Source organism: Hemiscyllium ocellatum, chromosome 1 (assembly GCF_020745735.1).
Source record: "Hemiscyllium ocellatum isolate sHemOce1 chromosome 1, sHemOce1.pat.X.cur, whole genome shotgun sequence".
Classification (NCBI taxonomy): Eukaryota; Metazoa; Chordata; class Chondrichthyes; order Orectolobiformes; family Hemiscylliidae; genus Hemiscyllium; species Hemiscyllium ocellatum.
This window is the reverse complement of record NC_083401.1, coordinates 14,151,267-14,175,737: the sequence shown is the minus strand read 5'-3', so window position 1 is coordinate 14,175,737 and position 24,471 is coordinate 14,151,267. Positions and strand designations below refer to the sequence as shown.

Genomic DNA, 24,471 nt, shown 5'->3' with positions numbered 1-24,471 from the left:
ACTGTCATTCCTCAGCATCTGAGTCTGCTGGATCTAAATACCTCCCTGTGTAACTGGATCCTGGACTTCCTGACTGGGAGACCTCAGTCAGTCCAGATTGGGAACAGCATCTCCAACACTGAGCACAGGGGACCCCCAGGGCTGTGTGCTCAGTCCGCTGCTGTTCACCCTGCTGACACACGACTGTGCAGCGATGCACAAGTCATATCATATCATAAAGCTTGCTGATGACATGACTGTACTGGGTCTCATTAGCAGGAACGAGTCAGCAAACAGATAGGAGGTGCAACAGCTAACGGACTGGTGCAGAGAGTGGACAAGACAACAGAGATGGTTGTTGACTTCAGGAGGGCACGGAGCGGCCACTCTCCGCTGGACATCCATGGCTTCCCCCATGGAGAATGTGAAGAGCACAAATTCCTTGGCATACACCTGGCAGAGAATCTCACCTGGTCCCTCAACACCAGCTCTATAGTCAAGAAAGCCCAGCAGCATCTCTAGTTTCTGTGCAGACTGAGGAAAGCCCACCTCTCACTGCCCCAATCCTCACCACCTTCAGCAGACAGTTCATTGACAGTACCCTGAGCTGCTCCATCATTGCTTGGTTCGGGAATTGCACTGTCTTGGATCATAAAACCCTACAATGGATAGTAATGACATCTGAGAGGATCATCGGGGTCTCTCTTCCCTCCATTACAGATATTTACACCACACGCTGCATCCAAAAGGCTAAGACCCCACACCCCTCTCAATCAAACTCGTCTCCCTCCTGGCATCTGGCAGAAGATACTGAAGCATCAGGTCTCTCACGGCCAGACTGTGCAACAGTTTCCTCCCCCAAGGTATCAGGCTCCTCAACACAGTATAATCGGACTCTTTCCCACCTGAAATTCTTTTGTATTGCTGCTTGGAGAATGTCCATTATTTATCATTCTTCTGTTACACTGTAACTTATATATTTTGCACTTCTTAAGCACTTTATGCCATGTACAACTGTGTAATTTGTGCTGTCCACATAACACCCGAGGTCCCAGAGGAATGCTGTCTCATTTTTACTGTATCAGTTGCATATGGTAGAAACGACAAGTAAAAGCTACTCTACTCTGTACTCTCTGACTCTATGACAAAACAAAGATTGCTAGAATTTAAACAGGAGACTAAGTGCATGTTAGAGAAACACTTAAGCAATTGTCAAAAATGCAGCATTAGGAAAGAAAATTAGTATTTAAAAAGCAGCCATGACATAGAAAGAACATGTTTCTTTGGCATTTATTAATAAGAAAGAGGTGATTCAGGACAGTAATTCAACCATTGATGACCACATCCTCCAAGATACATTTCCTTCCACTTCGCTTCTGATGTAGAAGTCAATTACTGGGAAGAATGAGTCACTAAACGGAAAGCTACAAGATTGCTAGTTAGAATGGACATTTCCTTATCTGAGGTAGATGCTACACAGGATGGGAGTGCACACCACAGGATGAGACTGCACTCCATAGGATGACTGTGCACCCACAGGATGAGTATGCAAGTAAGACTGAAACACGGTAGAACACATCTTATTTTCACTTTCCTGGCAAACTGGAACAAGTAACAAACAAAACATTGCTTTTTTTTAAATCAAGCCACTCACAATAAATTAAAGTAAAAGAGACATTTCCTTCTAGATTGAAGTCATGTAAAATAAATGCTACAGCACACTTCCGATATGGATTCAAAGACCTTATTGAATGAATAGCTAATCTACAGCATCTTCTCTTCTCACAGTTAATCCCTTTCCAAGAGGCTGCTTGTCTTTGCTTCCATTTAGCTCTGATAAAGCCCAGTACACAGATTTCTCCGCAGTTTATGACAATTGGACTCATTAATAATGTAGGATTCTCGATAGGGAGAGACGAGATATGAGAATCCAGTTGTTGTAGTCCACATTGAAACAAACAACATAGGAGGACCTGTTTGGGGATTATCAAGCACTAGGAACGAAATTAAAGAACAGGCCCTCAAGAGTCATAATCTCCGGGTTACTGCCTGAGCCACATACAAATTGAATTAGGGATAGGAAAATTAGGGAAGTAAATACGTGGCGAAGAGATCGGTGCGATAAAGAAGGGTTCCGTTTCATGGGGCATTGGCATCAGTTTCGGAACGAGGAGAGATCTGTACCGATGGGACAGTCTCCACCTGAACCGATCTGGAACCAGTGTTCTAGTGAAAAGGATAAATAAGGTGGTCACGAGGACTTTAGACTTGTGAGTCAGGGGAAGGGAAAGGGAAAATGGCAGGATGCATGATGGTAAATAAAACGGTAAGCAGCAGGTTAGTATGTGTGCTGGATGGTTTAAGTTCAAGGCAGACAATGAAATAAATAAAAATGAAGGATAATTCAAGAGATATTATCAGAGATGTTGGAAATCATGAGGGTAAGAGAGCTAGCATAAGGGCTTTACCTGAATACTCGTAGCATTCGTAACAAGGTTGATGAATTAACAGCGCAAATCATCGCAAACGAATCGCAAACGAAACGCATTGGAAACATGGTTATAGAATGGTCATGACTGGGAATTGAATATCCAGGGGTACCAGACTATTCAGAAGGACAGACAGGAAGGTAAGGGAGATGGTGTAGCTCTGATTTTCAAGGATGTGATCAGGTTGGTGCTGAGAGATGATACAGGTTGCATGAAGAGTAAGGTTGAATCCATTCAGGTGGAAATTAGAAATTCTAAGAAGAAAAAGTCACTGGGGCAGGCAATAAACAAAGAAATAACTAATGCCTGTAAAAATGGTACGGCAATTATCATAGGGGATTTTAATCTACATGTCGACTGGTCGAGCCAGCTCGGTCAGGGTAGCCTTGAGGAGGAGTTTGTTGAATGTATCCGTGATAGTTTTTTGAACAGAATGGAATGGAATCAATGAGGGAGCAAGCTATCCTAGATCTGATCCTGTGTAATGAGACAGGAATAATTAATGACTTCATAGTTAGGCATGGTTGAATTTAGAATACAGATGGGAAGTGTGAAGATAAAATCCAATACCAGGGTCCTGTGCTTAAACAAGGGTGACTACAAAAGAAGGAGGAAACAGTTGGCTAAAGTAGACTGGAAACAAAGATTTTAATGGTGGGACAATTGGCAAGTAGTGGAGGACTTTCAAAGCAATTTTTTAAAATGCTCAGCAAAATATATTCCAGTGAAAAGAAAGGACAGCAAGAAAAGGGGTAATCTGCCATGGGTGTCTAGGCAAATAAGGGAGCCTACCAAATTGAAAGAGAAGGCATACAAAGTGGCCAAAATCAGCATGAAACTAGAAGATTGGGAAAACTTTAAAATCAACAGAAAGCCACAAAAAGAGCTTCAAAATAAAAGATAGAACATGAGAAATAAACTAGCACAGAATATAAAGACAGATAGCAAAAGTTTCTATAAATATATAAAATGAAGAAGAGTGGCCAAAGTAAATGTTGGTCCTTTAGAGGATGAGAAGGGTTATTTAGTTATGGGATATGACGAAATGGCCAAGGCATCAAACAGGTATTTAGTATTGGTCTTCACAATGGACGATACTATACCATGCCAGTAATTGACAAAGAGACAAGGGTAGGTGAGCACCTAGAAACAATCAATCTTACGGAAGAGATAGCACTGGGCAACCGAACGGAGCTACAGATAGACAAGTCTCCTAGCCCTGATACATCCTCGGGCACTAAAAGAGATAGAAGGATAAAAAGCAAGTGCACTGGTGGCAATTTTCCAAAGTTCACTGGATTCTGGGGCAATCTCTGTAGATTGGAAAATTGACCTACTCTTGGGAAATAAGGCAGGGCGGGTGACTGAGGTGTCAATAGGGGAGCACTTTAGATGATGGAAAAGAATAGACCAGATCTAAAAGTTCTAAATAGGAGCAAGGCCAATTTTAACGGTATTAGGCAAGAACTTTTGAAAGCTGATTGGAAGCAGATGTTCGCAGGTAAAGGGACGGCTGGAAAATGGGAAGTCTTCAGAAATGAGATAACAAGAATCTAGAGAAAGTATATTCCTGTCAGGGTGAAAGGAAAGGCTGGTAGCTATAGGGAATGCTGGATGACTAAAGAAATTGAGGATGTAGTTAAGAAAAAGAAGGAAGCATATGTAAGGTATAGACAGGATAGATCGAGTGAATCCTTAGAAGAGTACAAAGAAAGTAGGAGTATACTTAAGAGGGAAATCAGGAGGGCAAAACGGGGACATGAGATAGCTTTGGCAAATAGAATTAAGGATAATCCAAAGGGTTTTTACAAATATATTAAGGACAAAAGGGTAACTAGGTAGAGAATAGGACCCCTCAAAGATCAGCAAGGCGGCCTTTGTGTGGAGCCACAGAAAATGGGGGAGATACTAAATGAATATTTTGCCTCAGTATTTCATGTGGAAAAGGATATGGAAAATATAGACTGTAGGGAAATAGATGGTGACAACTTGCAAAATGTCCAGATTACAGAGGAGGAGGTGCTGGATGTCTTGAAACGGTTAAAGGTGGATAAATCCTCACGACCTAATCAGGTGTACCCGAGAACTCTGTGGGAAGCTAGAGAAGTGATTGCTGGGCCTTTTGCTGAGATACTTGTATCATCGATAGTCACAGGTGAGGTACCAGAAGACTGGAGGTTGGCAAATGTGGTGCCACTGTTTAAGAAGGGCGGTAAAGACAAGCCAGGGAACTATAGACCAGTGAGCCTGACCTAGGTGGTGGGCAGGTTGTTGGAGGGAATCCTGAGGGACAGGATGTACATGTATTTGGAAAGGCAAGGACTAATCAGGGATAGTCAACATGGCTTTGTGTGTGGGAAATCATGTCTCACAAACTTGATTGAGTTTTTTGAAGAAGTAACAAAGAGGATTGATGAGGGCAGAACAGTAGATGTGATCTATATGGACTTCAGGAAGGCGTTCGACAAGGTTCCCCATGGGAGACTGATTAGCAAGGTTAGATCTCAGGATTACAGGGAGAACTAGCCATTTGGATACAGAACTGACAGAGGGTGGTGGTGGAGGGTTGTTTTTCACACTGGAGGCCTGTGACCAGTGGAGCGCCACAAGGATCGGTGCTGGGCCCTCTACTCTTTATCATTTACATAAATGATTTGGATACGAGCATAAGAGGTACAGTTAGTAAGTTTGCAGATGACACCAAAATTGGAGGTGTAGTGGACAGCGAACAGGGTTATCTCAGATTAAAACAGGATCCTGACCAGATGGGCCAATGGGCTCAGAAGTGGCAGATGGAGTTTAATTCAGATAAATGTGAGGTGTTGCATTTTGGGAAAGCAAATCTTAGCAGGATTTATACACTTAATGGTAAGGTCCTAGGGAGTATTGCTGAACAAAGAGACCTTGGAGTGCAGGTTCATAGCTCCTTGAAAGTGGAGTCACAGGTAGATAGGATAGTGAAGAAGGCGTTTGGTATGCTTTCCTTTATTGGTCAGAGTATTAAGTACAGGAGTTCGGAGGTCATGTTGCTGCTGTACAGGACATTGGTTAAGCCACTTTTGGAATATTGCGTGCAATTCTGGTCTCCTTCCTATTGGAAAGATGTTGTGAAACTTGAAAGGGTTCAGAAAAGATTTACAAGGATGTTGCCAGGGTTGAGGACCTGAGCTATAGAGAGAGGCTGAACAGGCTGGGGTTGTTTTCCTGGAGCGTCGGAGGCTGAGGGGTGACCTTATAGAGGTTTACAGAATTATGAGGGGCATTGATAGGATAAATAGACATAGTCTTTTCCCTGAGGTCGGGCATAGGTTTAGAGTGAGAGGGGAAAGATATAAAAGAGACCTAAGGGGCAACCTTATGATGCAGAGGGTGGTGCGTGTATGGAATGAGCTGCCAGAGGAAGTGGTGGAGGCTGGTACAATTGCAACATTTAAAAGACATCTAGATGTGTATATGAATAGGAAGAGTTTGGAGGTATATGGGTCGGGTGCTGGCAGGTGCAACGAGATTGGGTTAGGATATCTGGACGGCATGGATGGGTTGTTTCCATGCTGTACATCTCTATGACTCTATAACAGCAAATGTGATACCACAGTTTAAAAGGGGAAGTAGACAAACAATGGGGAATTATAGACCAGTTTTCTTAACCACTGTAGTGGGGAAAATGCTTGTGTCCATTAGCAAAGAAGAAATAGCAAGGCATCTCGATAAAAGTTGTCCTGATTGGCAGACACAGCATGGGTTCTTGAAGGGCAGCTCATGCTTAACAAATCTTTTGGAATTCTATGAAGACATTACGAGCAAGGTGTACAACTGGGACCCAGTGGATGTGGTGCACCTAGATTTCCAAAATGCCTTCCAGAATAGGCTGCTGCATAAGATAAGGATGCATGGTGCTTTGGGTAAAGTATTGCATAGATAGAGGATTGGTTGACTAACAGGAAGCGAAGAGTGGCGATAAATGAGTGCTATTCTGGCTGGTAATCAGTGGTGTGCCTCAGGGATAGATGTTGGGATCGCAATTATTCACAATTGATATAAATTATATAAATGACAGCATGCTCCTGCCCCACTCAACTCATCTCTACCTACCTCGATACAGTCCTATCCCCCCTAGTCCAGGAACTCCCCACGTACATTCGAGACACCACATACGCCCTCCACCTCCTCCAAGACTTCTGTTTCCCCAGCCCCCAACGCCTCATCTTCACCATGAATATCCAATTCCACTACACCTCCATCCGCCATGACCAGGGCCTCCAAGCCCTCCGTTTTTTCCTCTCCCGACATCCCCAACAGTACCCTTCCACCGACACTCTCATTCGTTTGGCCGAACTGGTCCTCACCCTTAACAATTTCTCCTTCGAATCCTCCCACTTCTTCCAGACCAAAGGGGTAGCCATGGGCACACACACATGGACCCCAGCTATGCCTCTCTCTTCCGTAATTACACCGGCACCACTCCCCACCTCTTCCTTCGCTACATTGATGACTGCATTGGCGCCATCTCGTGCTCCCGCAAGGAGTTTGAGCAATTCATCAACTTTATCAACACATTCCACCCTGACCTTAAATTTACCTGGACCATCTCTGACACCTCCCTCCCCTTCCTGGACCTCTCCATCTCCAGTAATGACGACCGACTTGACACTGACATTTTTTACAGACCCACCGACTCCCACAGCTACCTGGATTACACCTCTTCCCACCCTATCTCTTGCAAAAATGCCATCCGTATTCCCAATTTCTCCGCCTTCACCGTATCTGCTCCCAGGAGGACCAGTTCCACCATAGAACACACCAGATGGCCTCCTTCTTTAAAGACCACAATTTCCCTTCCCACGTGGTTAAAGATGTCCTCCAACGCATCTTGTCCACATCCCGCACCTCTGCCCGCAGACCCTACCCCTCCAACCGTAACAAGGACAGACCGCCCCTGGTGCTCACCTTCCACCCTACCAACCTCCACATAAACCAAATCATCCGCCGACATTTCTGCCACCTCCAAAAAGACCCCACCACCAGGGATATATTTCCCTCTCCACCCCTTTCCACCTTCCGCAAAGACCGTTCCCTCCGTGACTACCTGGTCAGGTCCACGCCCCCCTTCAACTCACCCTCCCATCCTGGCACCTTCCCCTGCCACCGCAGGAACTGTAAAACCTGTGCCCACACCTCCTCCCTCACCTCCATCCAAGGCCCTAAAGGAGCCTTCCACATCCATCAAAGTTTTACCTGCACATCCACTAATATCATTTATTGTATCCGTTGCTCCCGATGCGATCTCCTCTACATTGGGAAACTGGACGCCCCCTAGCAGAGCGCTTTAGGGAACATCTCCGGGACACCTGCACCAATCAACCACACCGCCCAGTGGCCCGACATTTCAACTCCCCCTTCCACTCTGCCGAGGACATGGAGGTCCTGGGTCTTCTTCACCGCTGTTCCCTCACCACCAGACACCTGGAGGAAGAACGCCTCATCTTCCACCTCGGAACACTTCAACCCCCCGGGGCATCAATGTGGACTTCAACAGTTTCCTCATTTCCCCTTCCCCCACCTCACCCTAGTTCCAAACTTCCAGGTCAGCACTGTCCCCATGACTTGTCCTACCTGCCTATCTTCTTTTCTACCTATCCACTCCACCCTCCCCTCACCTCCGACCTATCAGCTTCATCCCCTCCCCCACTCACCTATTGTACTCTATGCTACTCTCTCCCCCACCCCCACCCTCCTCTAGCTTACCTTTCCACGCTTCAGGCTCTCTGCCTTTATTCCTGATGAAGGGCTTTTGCCCGAAATGTCGATTTTACTGCTCCTCGGATGCTGCCTGAACTGCTGTGCTCTTCCAGCACCACTAATCCATAAATGATTTTGAGTCAGGGACCATGTGTAGCGAGTCAAAGTTTGCAGATGAACTAAGATGAGTGGCAGAGCAAAGTGTGCAGAGAACTGTGAAACTTTGCAGAGGAACATAGATACATTGAATGGGCAAAGGTTAGGCAAACGGAACACAATGTTAATAAATGTGAGGTCATCCATTTTGGTAGGAGTAACGGTAAAAAGGATTATTATTTGAATGATAAAATGTTGCAGCATGCTGCTATGCAGAGGAGCCTGTGTGTCCTTGCACATGAATCACAAAAGGTTGGTCTGCAGGTACAACAAGTAATTAGGAAGGCAAATGGAATTTTGTCCTTCATTGCTAAAGGGATTGAGTTTAGAAGCAGGGACGTTATGTTGCAACTGTGTAGGTTGCTGGTGAGGCCACATCTGATGTTTTGATCTCCGTACTTGAGAAAAGATGTACTGGCATTAGAGGGGGTGCAGAGGAGGTTCACTCGGTGGATTCCGGAGTTGAGGGGGTTAGCTTATAGGAGAGATTGAGTAGACTGGTTTATATTCATTGGAATTTAGAAGAATGAGGAGGGATTTAATAGAAGCATGTAAAATTATGAAGGGAATAGATAACCGAGTAGGAGGGAAGATGTTTCCACTGGCAGTTGAAACTAGGACAAGAGGGCATAGCCTCAAAATTAGGGGAAGCAGATTTTGGACTGAATTGAGAAGGAACTTCTTTACCGAGAGGATTGTAAATTGACAGAATTCCTTGTGAAATAGTTGATGCTACTTCAGTAAAAGTTTTTAAAGTGAAGATAGATTTTTTTTGAACAATAAAGAATTATGGTGAGAGGGCAGGTAAGTGGAGCTGAGGCCACGAAAAGATCAGCAATGGTCTTATTGAATGGAGGAGCAGGCTCAAAGGGCCAGACGGACTACTCCTGCTCCTAGCTCCTAGAATGATGAAGTTTGAAAAGACTTTTCAAAATCTTGCCTTTACTTAGATGTATATTCACCCTTACCGATTGTCATTGGTCTGAATTGAAATTTAGCACATTGTACTTAATGTAGCTAAAACATACTTAAAGCAATCCCATTGATCATTAAATTTTAGCTCCTCCATTCTGATAAATCCCATAGGCAAAAGCAGATCTGTGATGCATAGTGTTTTATATATATTCCTAACATTCAAAGTTTGTGAGAAAGACTCGTAGCTCGGGTGCTCGGTGTTGTGGTTCTGTTCGCCGAGTTGGGAATTTGTGTTGCAGACGTTTTGTCCCTTGTCTAGTTGACATCCTCAGTGCTTGGGAGCCTCCTGTGAAGCGCATCTGTGATCTTTCCTCCGGCATTTGTAGTGGTTTGAATCTGCCGCTTCCGGTTGTCAGTTCCAGCTGTCCGTTGCAGTGGTCGGTATATTGGGTCCAGGTCGATGTGCTTATTGATTGAATCTGTAACAAAACATCTGCAACACAAATTCCCAGCTCGTCGAACAGAACCACAGCATATTCCTAACATAACTTATTTTGATTTGAAATTTTCGTGAGTTTTGTAATTATTAGTTAATCCTCATTAAAGCCAAAAAAAAAACCAAAATATCATCTAACAAGCTAAATTTCAGTCTGGAACCTGACTTCTTGAGTAATAACATCACCTGATTTCATAATAGATCTAAAAACACAATATAGCTCACATGCAGAAAAAAACATGAACAAATCGTGTCTAGTTGCAGTCAACAGATCATATCCCTGACCATTCAGGCACTTTTGAATTATGGATTTGTTTTTGAAGAAATTACCATAAATGGATCCTGTGTCACTGAAGTCAAATTAAGAATAAAGATGGTGTTAGTTGCTCCCACGTAGAGACGGTTTTGTAACTCATTTACCAAAAAGGTGGTGAAGGTAGTACTGGGGTAGGAGAAACTTTTCATTGATGTCAACTGCTGAAGTTCTGAAATTTGAAAAAAAATACATCAAGAAACTAGAAGAAAATGTATAACAAAAATTAGTTTTAAAGTTTATTGGAAGACAACAATTAATACTTTAAAAAGGAAGTTCAGCCTGAATACTTGTGACATTCTCAACATCGGAGGTTGTAGCTGTGACCAGACCAAGTCCAATTCATTGGAACAGCAGTCTAATCGAATACAGATCCTGCTGTCTCTGCTAATATCAGATAACTCATCTAACCTGGGATCTTGATGGACAGCTATTATGCCATGAAAATTGGAAACATTTTACTGGTATGCACTGCACCATATACCAACATAATCACATTTTAAAATAATTCATACTGAGATTTGTACTTCCTGCAGCATAATTCAACATAAAATTATGGTTCTCCTCAATTCTTGTGTACTTTGAAGAGGGGGGGATCAGTTAGCTCAATTGGTCAAATGGCTAGTGATGCAGTGATACCAACAGAGCGGATTCAATTTCTACACTGGCTGAAGATACAATGAAATCTGCCTTCTCGAACTCGTCCCTTGCTTAAGGTGTGGTAACCCTTGGGTTAAGCTCATCACTATTTATTTCTTTCTAATGGGAGAGCAGATCTCTGGGATGTACAGCTACTTTACTTTTGAGATTTAGTGCAGCAAGCTAATTCCTGAGAATCCTGCTTTTTTATCTCTACCAACTTGTAAATTTGTATTACTGCAAAACTGGAAATACTCTTATGTTCCTTCCAGATTATTGTGTGTGCTACAACAGACTGACAAAGGGACCTAGCCATCATCATGCTGACCCCGAGGCCAGGAGGTGCTCTGCTCAGATCAACTGCATGTTACTGAAAAGACCTATTGCCGTCTTGCACTCATCAAACAAGAATGTTAAAATTTAATTTATCACATTTATACTACAAGAATAGGTGCTGATTTGTTAGCAAGTCAAGTGTTCAGGAGAAAACGATGGAGAGCTGTACCAGCATATCTGTTGACAGGAGGAGTAGGCTATTTGACCCTCCAGACCTCTTTGTCATTTAATACGGTCATTACTAGTTTAACTGTAATCTCAGCTTTATAATCACATCTACAGCTTTTCACTTCCTCATATACCAAGAATCTATCCACTCTTGCCTCAGAAATATTCAAAGACGCTGCTTCCACCATCTTTTTAGCAGAGCTCCAAACATTTATGACCCCCTGATAAAAGACTCATGTCTCTCTTTTCAGCAACATCCCGTTTCTGTATTACAAAACAACAATGCGATCAACCTCTGGTTGGGTTTGAGCCTCAAAATGGTTTGGATTTCTGTGCATGTCTTTTGTGATTGTTTCTTAAGTCTTGCAGTTCTCAGAGTAGCTGAAATGTTTGTCAGAAAGTATGAAAAATAGCAATGAAACATTTTGGGAGAAGGAAATGTCAGCCATTATATGAATGTATGAATTTGGAGGCATCAGAAAGTACACAAACTTCCATCAAGCATCACCTGCCCTACATGTGACAGAGTCAGCAGATCATGCATTGGAGGTATTAAACATTTCAAAACACACTGAATTGGAGTGAAATCATGCCATCCATAATGCTGAGAAACTGCCAAAGAATAAAAAGATATTATTAAATTTTACTCTCTATGTTGTAAATCCAGCCAAAAGAGAGATCCATTGAATTGATACTAAAGCTCAATGATACTAGTGCCAAAAATGGACTGTAGTGAATTGCACAGGAATGGGAACTCTGATCACATAGAAATTATAGCATAAAAACAACGAATTTTGCTAAACTGGTCTATGCCTGATTCGACATTTAACAAATGCATCCTTCCATCCTATTTCCATTTTCTTGTGTCAACTTATCCTTTCATTCCATTTTTCCATGTTAGCTAATTTCCCCTTAAATGGATCGATGTTGTTTGCCTCAACTACACCTCAGGGTAGCAAGTTCTGCATGATCAATGCGACTTATAAAGTCATAGAGTCATGGAGATGTGCAGCATTGAAACAGACCCTTCAGTCCAACTCATCCATGCCGACCAGATATCCCAACCCAATCTAGTCCCACCTGCCAGCACCTGGCCCATATACCTCCAAACCCTTCCTATTCATATACCCATCCAAATGCCTTTTAAATGTTGCAATTGTACCAGCCTCCAGCTCATTCCATACATGTACCACCCTCTGTGTGAAAAAGTTGCCCCGTATGTCTCTTTTATATCTTTCCCCTCTCACCCTAAACCCATGCCCTCTAGTTCTGGACTCCCCAATCCCAGGGAAAAGACTTTGCCTATTTACCCTACCCATGCCCCTCATAATTTTGTAAACCTCGATAAGGTCACTCCCCAGCCTCCGACGCTCCAGGGGAAATAGCCCCAGCCTGTTCAGCCTCTCCTTATAGCTCAAATCCTTCAACCCTGGCAACATCCTTGGAAATCTTTTCTGAACCCTTTCAAGTTTCACAACATCTTTCCGATAGGAAGGAGACCAGAATTGGACGCAATATTCCAACAGTGGCCTACAATGTCCTGTACAGCCGCAACATGACCTCCCAACTCCTGTACTCAATACTCTGGCCAATAAAGGAAAGCATACCAAACGCCTTCTTCATGATCCTATCCACCTGCGACTCCACTTTCAAGGAGCTATGAACCTGCACTCCAAGGTTTCTTTGTTCAGCAACTCTCCCTAGGATCTTACCATTAAGTGCATAAATCCTACTAAGATTTGCTTTCCCAAAATGCAGCACCTCGCATTTATCTAAATTAAACTCCATCTGCCACTTCTCAGCCCATTGGCCCATCTGAACAAGATCCTGTTGTAATCTGAGGTAACTCTCTTCGCTGTCCACTACACCTCCAATTTTAGTGACATCTGCAAACTTACTAACTGTACCTCTTATGCTCGCATCCAAATCATTTAACTAAGTGACAAAAAGTCGAGGACCCAGCACCGATCCTTGTGGCACTCCACTGCTCACAGGCTTCCAGTATGAAAAACAACCCTCCACCACCACCCTCTGTCTTCTACCTTTGAGCCAGTTCTGTATCCAAATGGCTAGTTCTCCATGTATTCCATGAGATCTAACCTTACTAATCAGTCTCCCATGGGGAACCTTGTTGAACGCCTTACTGAAGTCCATATAGATCACATCTGCTGCTCTGTCCTCATCAATCATCTTTGTTACTTCTTCAAAGAACTCAATCAAGTTTGTGAGACATGATTTCCCACGCACAAAGTCATGTTGACTATCCTGAATCAGTCCTTGCCTTTCCAAATACATGTACATCCTGTCCCTCACGATTCCCTCCAACAACCTGCCCACCACCAAGGTAAGGCTCACCAGTCTATAGTTCCCTGGCTTGTCTTTACCGCCCTTCTTAAACAGTGGCATCACGTTTGCCAACCTCCAGTCTTACAGCACCTCACCTGTGACTATCGATGATACAAGTATCTCAGCAAGAGGCCCAGCAATCACTTCTCTAGCTTCCCACAGAGTTCTTGGGTACACCTGATCAGGTCCTAGGGATTTATCCACCTTTAACCATTTCAAGACATCCAGCACTTCCTCCTCTGTAATCTGGACATTTTGCAAGATGTCAACATCTATTTCTCTGCAGTCTACATCTTCCATATCCTTTTTCACAGTAAATACTGAGGCAAAATATTCATTTAGCATCTCTCCCATTTTCTGTGGCTCCACACAAAGGCCGCCTTGCTGATCTTTGAGGGGCCCTATTCTCTCCCTTTTGTCCTTAATATATTTGTAAAACCCTTTGGATTATCCTTAATTCTATTTGCCAAAGCTATCTCATGTCCCTGTTTTTCCCTCCTGATTTTCCTCTTAAGTATACTCCTACTTTCTTGATACTCTTCTAAGGATTCACTCGATCTATCCTGTCTATACCTGACATATGCTTTATAACAATTCTCTCAGATTACTGATCTGACTACTAACTTGCATTCCCAGTTCAGTGCATTCACTATTCACTATTACCTACAGCTAACTTTACAAGGACAGTTACAAATCTTCATCTGTTATACTCGAGCATTCTAGACAAACAGCAAAATCCTGTGAATGCTGAAAATACAAGGGATACTTAGCTTCTCAGGTAGCACCTGTGAACAGAGAAACAAAGAAACAATTCTAATGATGCTGGAACAAAACTGAAAGAGGTTTTCTAAAAATTTCATCAAATGAATCATCATTTTAGGAAGACATATAGAAATGCTAATGTATGCCCTATTGAGCATTCCAGTGCAAAGCGTAGTGGAAAGAGAGAGAGAGAGCAAGAAAGCAAAAAGAAATCCTGATGGGAATGCAGGTAACTTCAGGACATATGCAGCATTTATGAAATTTACTCTGGAATAAAATGACTGACTTACACTTAGATTATCCACTGTGCCTGATATAGAGGAGTAAAAGCTACACCTCATCATGCACATTGTCTTACTCACACGGTGAAAGTTTCATTTTCATTTGTAATGCTAGGGATTAGAGAGTGAGTGGCAAATGATAAAACGTCCAAGAATTCATTACTCATATCCGGGAGTGAAAAATCAGCAATGAATTTTCTCTGAGCTTTAACAGATTATCTTCATTGTGGTAAAATTTAACTAAAAGAATGGAGTGTCCTTGGGAGGGTACAGAGATTTAGCAGAATGGTTCATCAAAGAAGGATTTCAGCTCGAAGGCTGGTTGGAAAAGGTGATTTATTAAAGCACTTTTATATTTGTTGCAATCCTCCTCAGGAGTGACTACCCTCTTGATCTAAAATCAGTGTTAACTCTTATAATATTTCTTGAGTCCTGGATACTTTTGTTCAGTTTGCTTTGGTTTTTCTTTAGTTCGAATTTTCACTGCACCTGCTGGGGGAGAATCTGCGAGTTACAGATCGGTCTGACTGGGCCTAGTGAGCCTGCAAACAATATCTAGAATATTGCTACAGGATCTGGTTAAGAAGAAATGTCTTGAGAGAGATGTTTTTCTAATTCCTCCTTTAGTGCAGATTCCATCTTGTATTTTTTAAGACCTGTGTTGCTTCAAGGGTTTGATATGTTAATTAGGAGAAAGTGAGGACTGCAGATGCTGGAGATCAGAACTGAAGATGTGTTGCTGGAAAAGCGCAGCAGGTCAGGCAGCATCCAAGGAGCAGGAGAGTTTCAGGCATGAGCCCTTCTTCAGAAATGAGGAAGGTGTGCCAAGCAGACTAAGATAAAAGGTAGAGAGGAGGGACTTAGGGGAGGGGCATTGGAAATGCGATAGGTGGAAGGAGGTAAAGGTGAGGGTGATAGGCCGAAGTGGGGGGCGGAGAGGTCAGGAAGAAGATTGCATGTTAGAAAGGTGGTGCTGAGTTCAAGGATTGGGACTGAGACAAGGTGGGGGGAGGGGAAATGAGGAAACTGGAGAAACCTGAGTTCATCCCTTGTGTTTTTTTTAGATTACTTACAGTGTGGAAACAGGCCCTTCGGCCCAACAAGTCCACACCAACCTGCCGAAGCGCAACCCACCCAGACCCATTCCCCTACACCAAAAATTATGGGCAATTTAGCATGGCCAATTCACCTAACCTGCACATTTTTGGACTGTGGGAGGAAACCCACACAGACAGAGGGAGAATGCGCAAACTCCACACAGTCAGTCGCCGGAGGCAGGAATTGAACCCAGATCTCTGGTGCTGTGAGGCAGTAGTGCTAACCACTGTGCCACCGTGCCGCTCACACAGTTGGAGGGTTCCTAGGTGGAAGATGAGGTGCTCTTCCTCCAGCTGTCATGTTGCTATGGTCTGGCGATGGAGGAGTCCAAGGACCTGCATGTCCTTGGTGGAGTGGGAGTGGGAGTGAAGTGTTGAGCCACGGGATGGTTGGGTTGGTTAGTCCGGGTGTCTCAGAGGTGTTCTCTGAAATGTTCCGCAAGTAAGTGGCCTGTCTCCCCAATATAGAGGGTGCAGCGGATGCAGTAAATGATGTATGTGGAGGTGCAGGTGATTTTGTGGCACATATGGAAGGATCCTTCGGGCTTTGGAGGGAAGTAAGAGGGGTGGTGTGGGCACTATTTCTTGTGGTTGCAGGGGAAGGTGCTGGGAGTGGAGGTTGGGTTGATGGGGGGTGTGGACCTGACGAGGGAGTCACGGAGGGAGTGGTCTTTTTGGAACGGTGATAGGGGTGGGGAGGGAAATATGTCCCTGGTGGTGGGGTCCATTTGGATGTGGCGGAAATGACGACGGATGATACGATATATTTGGAGGTTGGTGGGGTGAGAACCAGTGGGGTTCTGTCCTGGTGACGGTTGGAGGAGCGGGGCTCAAGGGCGGAGGAGCAGGAAGTGGAGGAGATGCAGTGGAGGGCATCATCGATCACATCTGGGGGGAAATTGCGGTCTTTGAAAAAGGAGGCCATCTGCGTTGTACGTTATTGGAACTGGTCCTCCTGGGAGCAGATGCGGTGGAGACGAAGCAATTGGGAATATGGGATGGCGTTTTTACAAGGTGCAGGTGGGAGGGGGTGTAGTCTAAGTAGCTGTGGGAGTCGGTCAATTTATAGTTAATGTCCGTGTTGATTTGGTCGCCCGAGATAGAAATGGAGAGGTCTAGGAAGGGGAGGGAGGAGTCTGAGACGGTCCAGGTAAATTTGAGGTCGGGGTGGAAGATGTTGGTAATGTGGATGAACTGTTCAACCTCCTCGTGGGAGCACGAGGCAGCACCAATACAGTCATCGATGTAGCAGAGGAAAAGGTGGGGGGTGATGCCAATGTAGATGGACTGTTCCACATATCCCACGAAGAGGCAGGCATAGCTGGGGCCCATGGCTACTCCTTTGGTTTGGAGGAAGTCGGAGGATTGGAAAGAGAAGTTGTTCAGAGTGAGGACCAGTTCGATCAGTCGAAGGAGGGTGTCAGTGGAAGGGTACTGGTTGGTACGGCGGGAAAGGAAGAAGCGGAGTGCTTTGAGTCCTTCGTGATGGGGGATGGAGGTGTACAGGATGGACATCCCTGCAACTGCAAGAAATGCAAAACTTGCGCCCACACCTCCCCCCTCACCTCCCTCCAAGGCCCCAGTGGATCCTTCCATATCTGCCACAAATTCACCTGCACCTCCACACACATCATTTACTGCATCCGCTGCACCCAATGTGGCTTCCTCTATATTGGGGAGACAGGCCGCCTACTTGTGGAATGTTTCAGAGAACACCTCTGGGATACCCGGACCAACCAACCCAACTACCCCGTGGCTCAACACTTTAACTACCCCTCCCACTCCACCAAGGACATGCAGGTCCTTGCACTCCTCCATCGCCAGACCATAGCAACACAACGGCTGGAGGAAGAGCGCCTCATCTTCTGCTTAGGAACCTTCCAACCACAAGGGATGAATTCAGATTTCTCCAGTTTCCTCATTTCCCCTCCCCCCACCTTGTCTCAGTCCCAACCCTCGAACTCAGCACCACCTTCCTAACCTGCAATCTTCTTCCTGACCTCTCCGCCCCCACTCCGGCCTATCACCCTCACCTTTACCTCCTTCCACCTATCGCATTTCCAATGCCCCTCCCCCAAGTCCCTTCTGCCTACCTTTATCTTAGCCTGCTTGGCACACCTTCCTCATTCCTGAAGAAGGGCTCATTCCTGAAACGTCGATTCTCCTGCTCCTTGGATGCTGCCTGACCTGCTGCGCCTTTCCAGCAACACACTTTCAGCTTTGATATGTTAATTAGCCAAGGGTAAGGATGTAAACCATATGACTAACTGCCATGTGCAATGTAGTACATAACATGCTGACAGGAGGTTACATACACAGTTATCTGTAATTGCAATTTCTTCTTTCAGAGGGTACTGAATATCTAGAATTCTCTACCCCACAGAGTTATGTAGACTAGATGACTGGAAGAATTTAAAGGGGGTGTAGATTAATTTTTGAAATATGAGGAGCTGGCACAAAAGAGAACTTGAAGCCAGGGGAGGTCAGCCATGATCGTGTTCGTGGTGGGATAGGCTTGTGGGGACAAATATCCTATTACTGTTCCTACTCCTTTTGCCAGGTAATTCAATGATTCCTTTAGATTGAATTATCCCTACCTAATGATTAAGCCAAATGACTTGATGATGGGACATGCTCAGAATTTTATACTTGAAATGAATAGTGCAGCTTGCTGTCTAAGTAAATATTCTAAAAAGACTTAAATGCCAAAAAGTCATTTCCTGCATTGAAACACTTGACATGGTCATAGTTTGAAAGTAAGCGGTAGCCCATTTAAGACAGAGACGGGAACCATTTTGATGTACTATTTGAGCTGCATTCATTCAGGCAAGTGAAGAAATTTTGCCATATGCCTATGTTGTAGACAGTAGATTCAATTAGGCCCACTCTGCAGTACTTTCCTGAAAACCCTTCAATTCAGTTTTATTTTCAAGCATATATGAAATTCTCATTTCAAAGTTAACTATTGAATCTGCTCTGCCAAGTAGTCTGTTTCAGATCATAACTTGCTGTGGAAAACTGTTATTCAAACGAAGTGTTCTGGCAACGGACTCACCAGCCATTGAGAACAGTTTTTCCTTTATTTACTCTGTCAAAAACCGTCATTTAAAACCCTCTTTTAAAGATGATACACTGAATAGACTCCTTCGTGGGGGTCCCCCTTTTACAAAAGTCTGACTTCGAAATGCTCATATGTACAAATGCAAACTTATACTGAGGTGTAGTTTTACAGATCCAACACAAACTTTGCCTATACTTACAAACAGCTTCTTTATATTGTCCTGCATTGTGTTCCGACTAGCATACAAATTGACTTGTGAAGGTCTGCAGAACGGAACCTGCTCACAACTCAGGGACTGCCTGTACAAGTAGTGCTTTCTTAGCACTGTTCTTACTTGTTTGTACTTGTGGCAAAAAGCCTTGAAATAATTGTTTCGAAAGCCAGCTAGCTATAAACATGTCTAAGGACAGTGTTTCTCTCAGTAATGGTACTCTTTGTACCATTAATTTGACAGCTTATTTTAAAGGAATCTTACCGGTTCTTAAATTATAATGAATGACATTACAGTTACTGGATCAAATTGGGTTTTTACTTACATTTACTTAACCAGGATATTTACCTTATACAGACATAACTCTATTTTCACCATAAATGATGCTGATCTCTATGACTTTCACACCTCACATTCCAGGTAAAATTGGAAATAATAAAACAACAGATTGACAATATTGTGGCAAGTGGGAGAACCAGTCTACAAAATGTACACTCAATATGGCTGGCTTTCGAAGCAAATAAATCCACTTATCTCCAATTTTTAACCCTGTGAATGGGGAAGGAAAGGTCTGATTCTACACAAGCTGTCCGCTTAATTTACAAGTGGGAGATAAATATAGCCTGCAGCTGTTCATCAGATGTCTATTTTCTCAATGTTAACAGAATGCACACGAATGCTCCCTCCCACCATTGCTACATGTCTGAGGTGAATTCAAAGAAAAAATAAATAAGAGCACTCAACTCAAAACAGCGCCTGTTAGAACTGTGGACTAAATGCTTAACACAATAATTAATAGCTTATATTTCACTACTCATACTGATTGGAGACAGATGCTATAAGTAACAAGAAAAAACAACTGGATATTGAATGTCTGCAGTTATGCATGAAGACACGTATAAACAACTCTACAAGTGGTTCCGCAGACACATCAGTGAGGTTTTCAGTGACTCATCAAGGAATACATACCACAAATTATCAGGTTAGATTTACATGGTCAACATTACCCAACCTTAGTTCAAATGGCCTAGTATCCCTGGACAGGGATAGTAAAATCAGTCTGTTCACTGATCAGTTGAAGCAACTTGCTAGAGCTCCACCAGAAACCTTGGCCAGACGCATAAACATGCCACAGAGAAAACAAGCGCAGATACTATCACCTAAAGCTTACTAAGTCACACAACATCCTGTTATTGGTCAGGAGTTGGGTGGTCATGTTGCGGCTGTACAGGACATTGCTTAGGCCACTGTTGGAATATTACTTGCAATTCTGGTCTCCTTCCTATCGGAAATATGTTGTGAAACTTGAAACAGTTCAGAGAAGATTTACAAGGATGTTGCCAGGGTTGGAGGATTTGAGCTCTAGGGAGAGGCTGAAAAGGCTGGTGCAGTTTTCCCCAGAGCATCGGAGGCTGAGGGGTGACCTCACAGAGGTTTACAAAATTATGAAGAGCATGGATAAGATAAATAGACAAAGTCTTTTCCCTGGGGTAAGGGAGTCCAGAACTAGAGGGCATAGGTTTAGGGTGGGAGGGGAAAGATATAAAAGAGACCTAAGGGGCAACTTTTTCACACAGAGGGTGGTACGTGTATGGAATTAGCTGCCAGAGGATATAGTGGAGGCTGGTACAATTGCAACATTTAAGAGACATTTGGATGGGTATATGAATAGGAAGGGTTTGGAGGTATATGGGCCGGGTGCTGGCAAGTGGGACTAATTGGGTTAGGATATCTGGTCAGCGTGGACAGTTTGGACCGAAGGGTCTGTTTCCATGCTGTACATCTCTATGACTCTAATGATTTAGAAAAATGTTGCCATTATTTCAGTGTGGCCAAGTTAAACTCCTGTACATCATTCCTCCGTATCTACGGCTGTTCCATTCCTGAGAACCTCCAGGAATGATGAAATGTGCAAAGCAGAACTTATTAAAAATAGGTTAAAATAGTTTAAGAAACATCACAGATACGGAATTTTTGATGCTGATTGTTGATTTTTGTTGTTACTTATTTTTTGGCGTGGATAGGTGAATTTGTGATTTGTGATTTCACGGATACAGAAGACTTACTGTAACTCTCCCCTGGACATCACAGTGGGTACCTGCACAACATGACTGCAATAGTTCAAAAGACAGTTCACAACATCTTTTTGAGACCAGTAATACTCTCATTTCACAAGTGAGTCAAGTTTTTTTTTAAAAATACCATAGTCTAGAATAAATCAGGCACTTAAGAAAAATTACATCATACCTGGCACTTCAAACAACTCGCAATAAACCTAGACTCTAATTGTCATAACTATAAACTCTTCTAAAGGAACAATGTCAGCAACTTTATGGCTGAGTGTCTCAGTGCCACACATCTTTATGAGATTTAAAGCCTGGGTGGGGGTGGATTTTCAACTTTAAATTGTATAAGTTTTAGAAGGCTGATCAAAAGGTTTGTAGTTGCAACAGGATGTAATGCCACACCTGTACAAATCATTGGTCAAGCCACATTTGCAGTATTCTGTTCAGTTCTGGGTACCTAGTGAAGGAATGATGTTAAAGCCTTTGCGAGATAGCAAAGTAGATTCACTAGAATGGTACCAGGAATGGGAAATTTTACACATATGGATAGATCAGACAAATTAGGTTTATTCTCCTTGGAACAGACAAGGTTATGACGTGACCTTATTCAGGTGTTCAATATTATGAACAATTTTGATAGGGTAAAGAAGGATATTCTGTATCCGTTAGTTGCTATGTCAGTAACAATAGGTTACAAATTTAAGACTGGTCAGAGGGAAATGAGGAGAATCGTCTTTTCTCAGAGTTAGGATTTGGAATGTGCTGTCTGGGGGAATGGTGGAAGTGGATTCCATTTGAGGTTTCAAGAGAGAGCTGGATATCTATTGAAAGGTGATGATTTTAGAGGACTATGGTTAGAGACGAGGACCAGTTCAGTAGCTCGTTTGGGAGTTGGTACAGACAAAATGGATCAAATAGCCTCCTTCTGTACTGTAAACTTTTATGATTCTATATTGTGATTCTCGGTAATTAGGAATCACTTCTTTTTTGCATGGGACACGGTTTAGGCCAAGCTCTTACTGCATAACACCAATGGCTCTGAAGAGAAGCAATGAGTCAACTGTGTTGTTGTGTATCTGGAGCTATATGTAGGCCAGGTCAGGCAAGGATGGCAGGTTTCATGGACATTAGTGAACCAAATGGGCTTTGACAACAACCAACAGTGGTTACATCGTAATCATTTGATTAGCATTTTAATTTTAAATTTAATTCTAGCTCTGTGACATTACTGCTAAGCCATCATCATATCACACTCAAAATGCTAATTCTGTTTCTTTTTTCACAGATGCTGCCAGACCTGCTGAGTTTCTCCAGCATTCAGTGTTCATTTCAGATTTTCAGCATCTGCAGTATTTTGCTTTTATCTAATAGAAGAGCAGCTTGTTTGCCTTCTTGATCATTTTAACTACATAAGACCATATGATATATAAGCAAAGTTAGGCTATTTGGCCCATTGTGTTTAGTCCACCATTTAATCACAGCTCATATTTCTCAACCCACTCTCCTGCCTTCTCCCTGTAACCTTTGATCCCTTTACCGATCAAGAACATATCCATCTCTGCCCTGAATACACTTAATGGCTTGGCCTCCACAGCCTTCTGTGACAATGAGTTCCAAAGATCTGCTATTCTCTGACTGAAGAAATTCCTCTTCATCTCAGGTCTAGAGGGCTGTCCTTTAATTCTAAGGCTGTGTCCTCAGGTACCAGTCTCTCCCCAGTGGAAACATCTTCTCCATGTCCACTCCATCCAGGCCTCTCAGTATTTTGTAAGTTTCAATCAGTTCCCCTCTCATCCTTCTAAGCTCCATCGAGTACAGACCCAGAATCCTCAACCACTTCTCATATGAGAAGCTTCTTGTTCCAGGGATTATTCTTATAAACCTCTTCTGGATCCCCTCAAAGGCCAGAACATCGTTCCTTGAATAAAGGGCCCAAGCTGTTCACAATTTTCCAAATGCAGTCTGACCAGAGCCTTATACAGCCTCAGCAGTACATCCCTGCTCTTGTTGTCTTGTCCTCTTGAAATGAATGCTAACATTGCATTTACCTTGCTTACTGCCAAATGAACCTGAATGTTAATGTTAAGTGAATCACGAATGAGGACTTCCAGGTCCCTTTGTGCTTCAGATTTCTGAAGACTTTCCCAATTTAGAAAACAGTGTATACCAAAGTGCATAACCTCACACTTTCCCACATTGTATTCCATTTGCCACTTCTTTGCCGACTCTCCTAGCCTGTCCAAGTCCTTCTGCAACGTCCTCACTTCCTCAACACTTACTGTCCCTTCACCTCCCTTTGCGTCATCTGAAAACTTATAAACAATGCCCTTAGTTTCTTCAGCCAAGTCATTAATGTATAACATGCATAGTTGTAGCCCCTGTCAATTCCACAATTCACCAGCCACCATCCTGAAAAAGATCTCTTTACCCCCATTCTGTCTTGTGTCAGTCAGCCAGCCCTCCATCCATGCCAGTACCTTGACCCTAACACCGTGGACTCTTATTTTATTAAACAGCCTCCAGGTGAGTCACCTTGTCAAAGGCCTTCTGGAAATCCAGATAGATCACATCCACTGGTTCTCATATGTCTAATTTGCTTGTTACCGTCGGAAAGAATTCCAACAGATTTGTAAGGAATGACCATCCTTTGATGAAGCCGAGCTGACTCAAGTCCATGCACTTCCAAATACACCACAATCTCACCCTTAATAGTGCACTCTAAAATTTCAGCAACAACTAAGCTCAGGCTAACCGGTTTCCTATCTTGTGCCTCCCTCCTTTCTTAAAAAGAGGTGTGCCTTTGCTATCATCAGAAATTTATGGTCATACTCCATGTTCCTCTGATTTTCAGTATTCTGCTATTTATCATGTATTCCTTTACCTTGTTTCACCTTCCAAAATACATTGCCTCATATTTTGAGTTGAAGTCATTTAGCACAGAAACAGACCCTTTGCCCACGTCAAACAGACATTCTAATCTGACCTAGTCCCATTTGCCAGCAGCTGGCCCATATCACTCTAAACCCTTGCTATTCATATGCCCATCCAGATCCTTTCAACTATTGTAATTCTACCAGAGTCTGCCACTTCCTCTGGCAGCTCATTCCATACAAGCACCACCCTCTGTATAAAAAAGTTACTCCCAAGGTCCTTTTTAAATCTTTCCCCTCTCACCTTAAACCTATGTCCTCTAGTTTTGGACACCTCCACCCGAAGAAAAAGACCTTGGCTATTCATCCTATCCATGACCCTCATGTTTTTAAAACCTCTATAAGGTCACCCCCTTCAGCCTCCAATGCTATCGAGAAAAAAAACCCAGTCTATTCAGCCTCTCCCTATAATTCATAACCTCCTGTCCTAGCAACATCCTTGTAAATCTTTTCCACACCCACTCAAGTTTAACAACATCTTTCCTAA

General features: G+C 43.3%; 1 protein-coding gene across 2 annotated transcripts in view; it reads right to left on the bottom strand.

Moving 5' to 3' along the window:
• sema4f (sema domain, immunoglobulin domain (Ig), transmembrane domain (TM) and short cytoplasmic domain, (semaphorin) 4F) overlaps nt 1-24,471 on the bottom strand; it is a 234,365-nt gene that overhangs the window by 144,108 nt on the left and 65,786 nt on the right. Inside the window, exons 1-2 of one of the 2 annotated variants that reach the window (XM_060837356.1) lie at nt 19,958-20,007; nt 10,105-10,259 (exon numbers count right to left, since the gene is read on the bottom strand). In XM_060837356.1, coding sequence (XP_060693339.1) covers nt 10,105-10,239 — 135 coding nt within the window. In that variant the 5' untranslated portion in view covers nt 10,240-10,259; nt 19,958-20,007. Of the gene's footprint in view, nt 1-10,104; nt 10,260-19,957; nt 20,008-24,471 lie in introns of those variants that run through there. The other variant, XM_060837263.1, reaches the window with a different exon arrangement.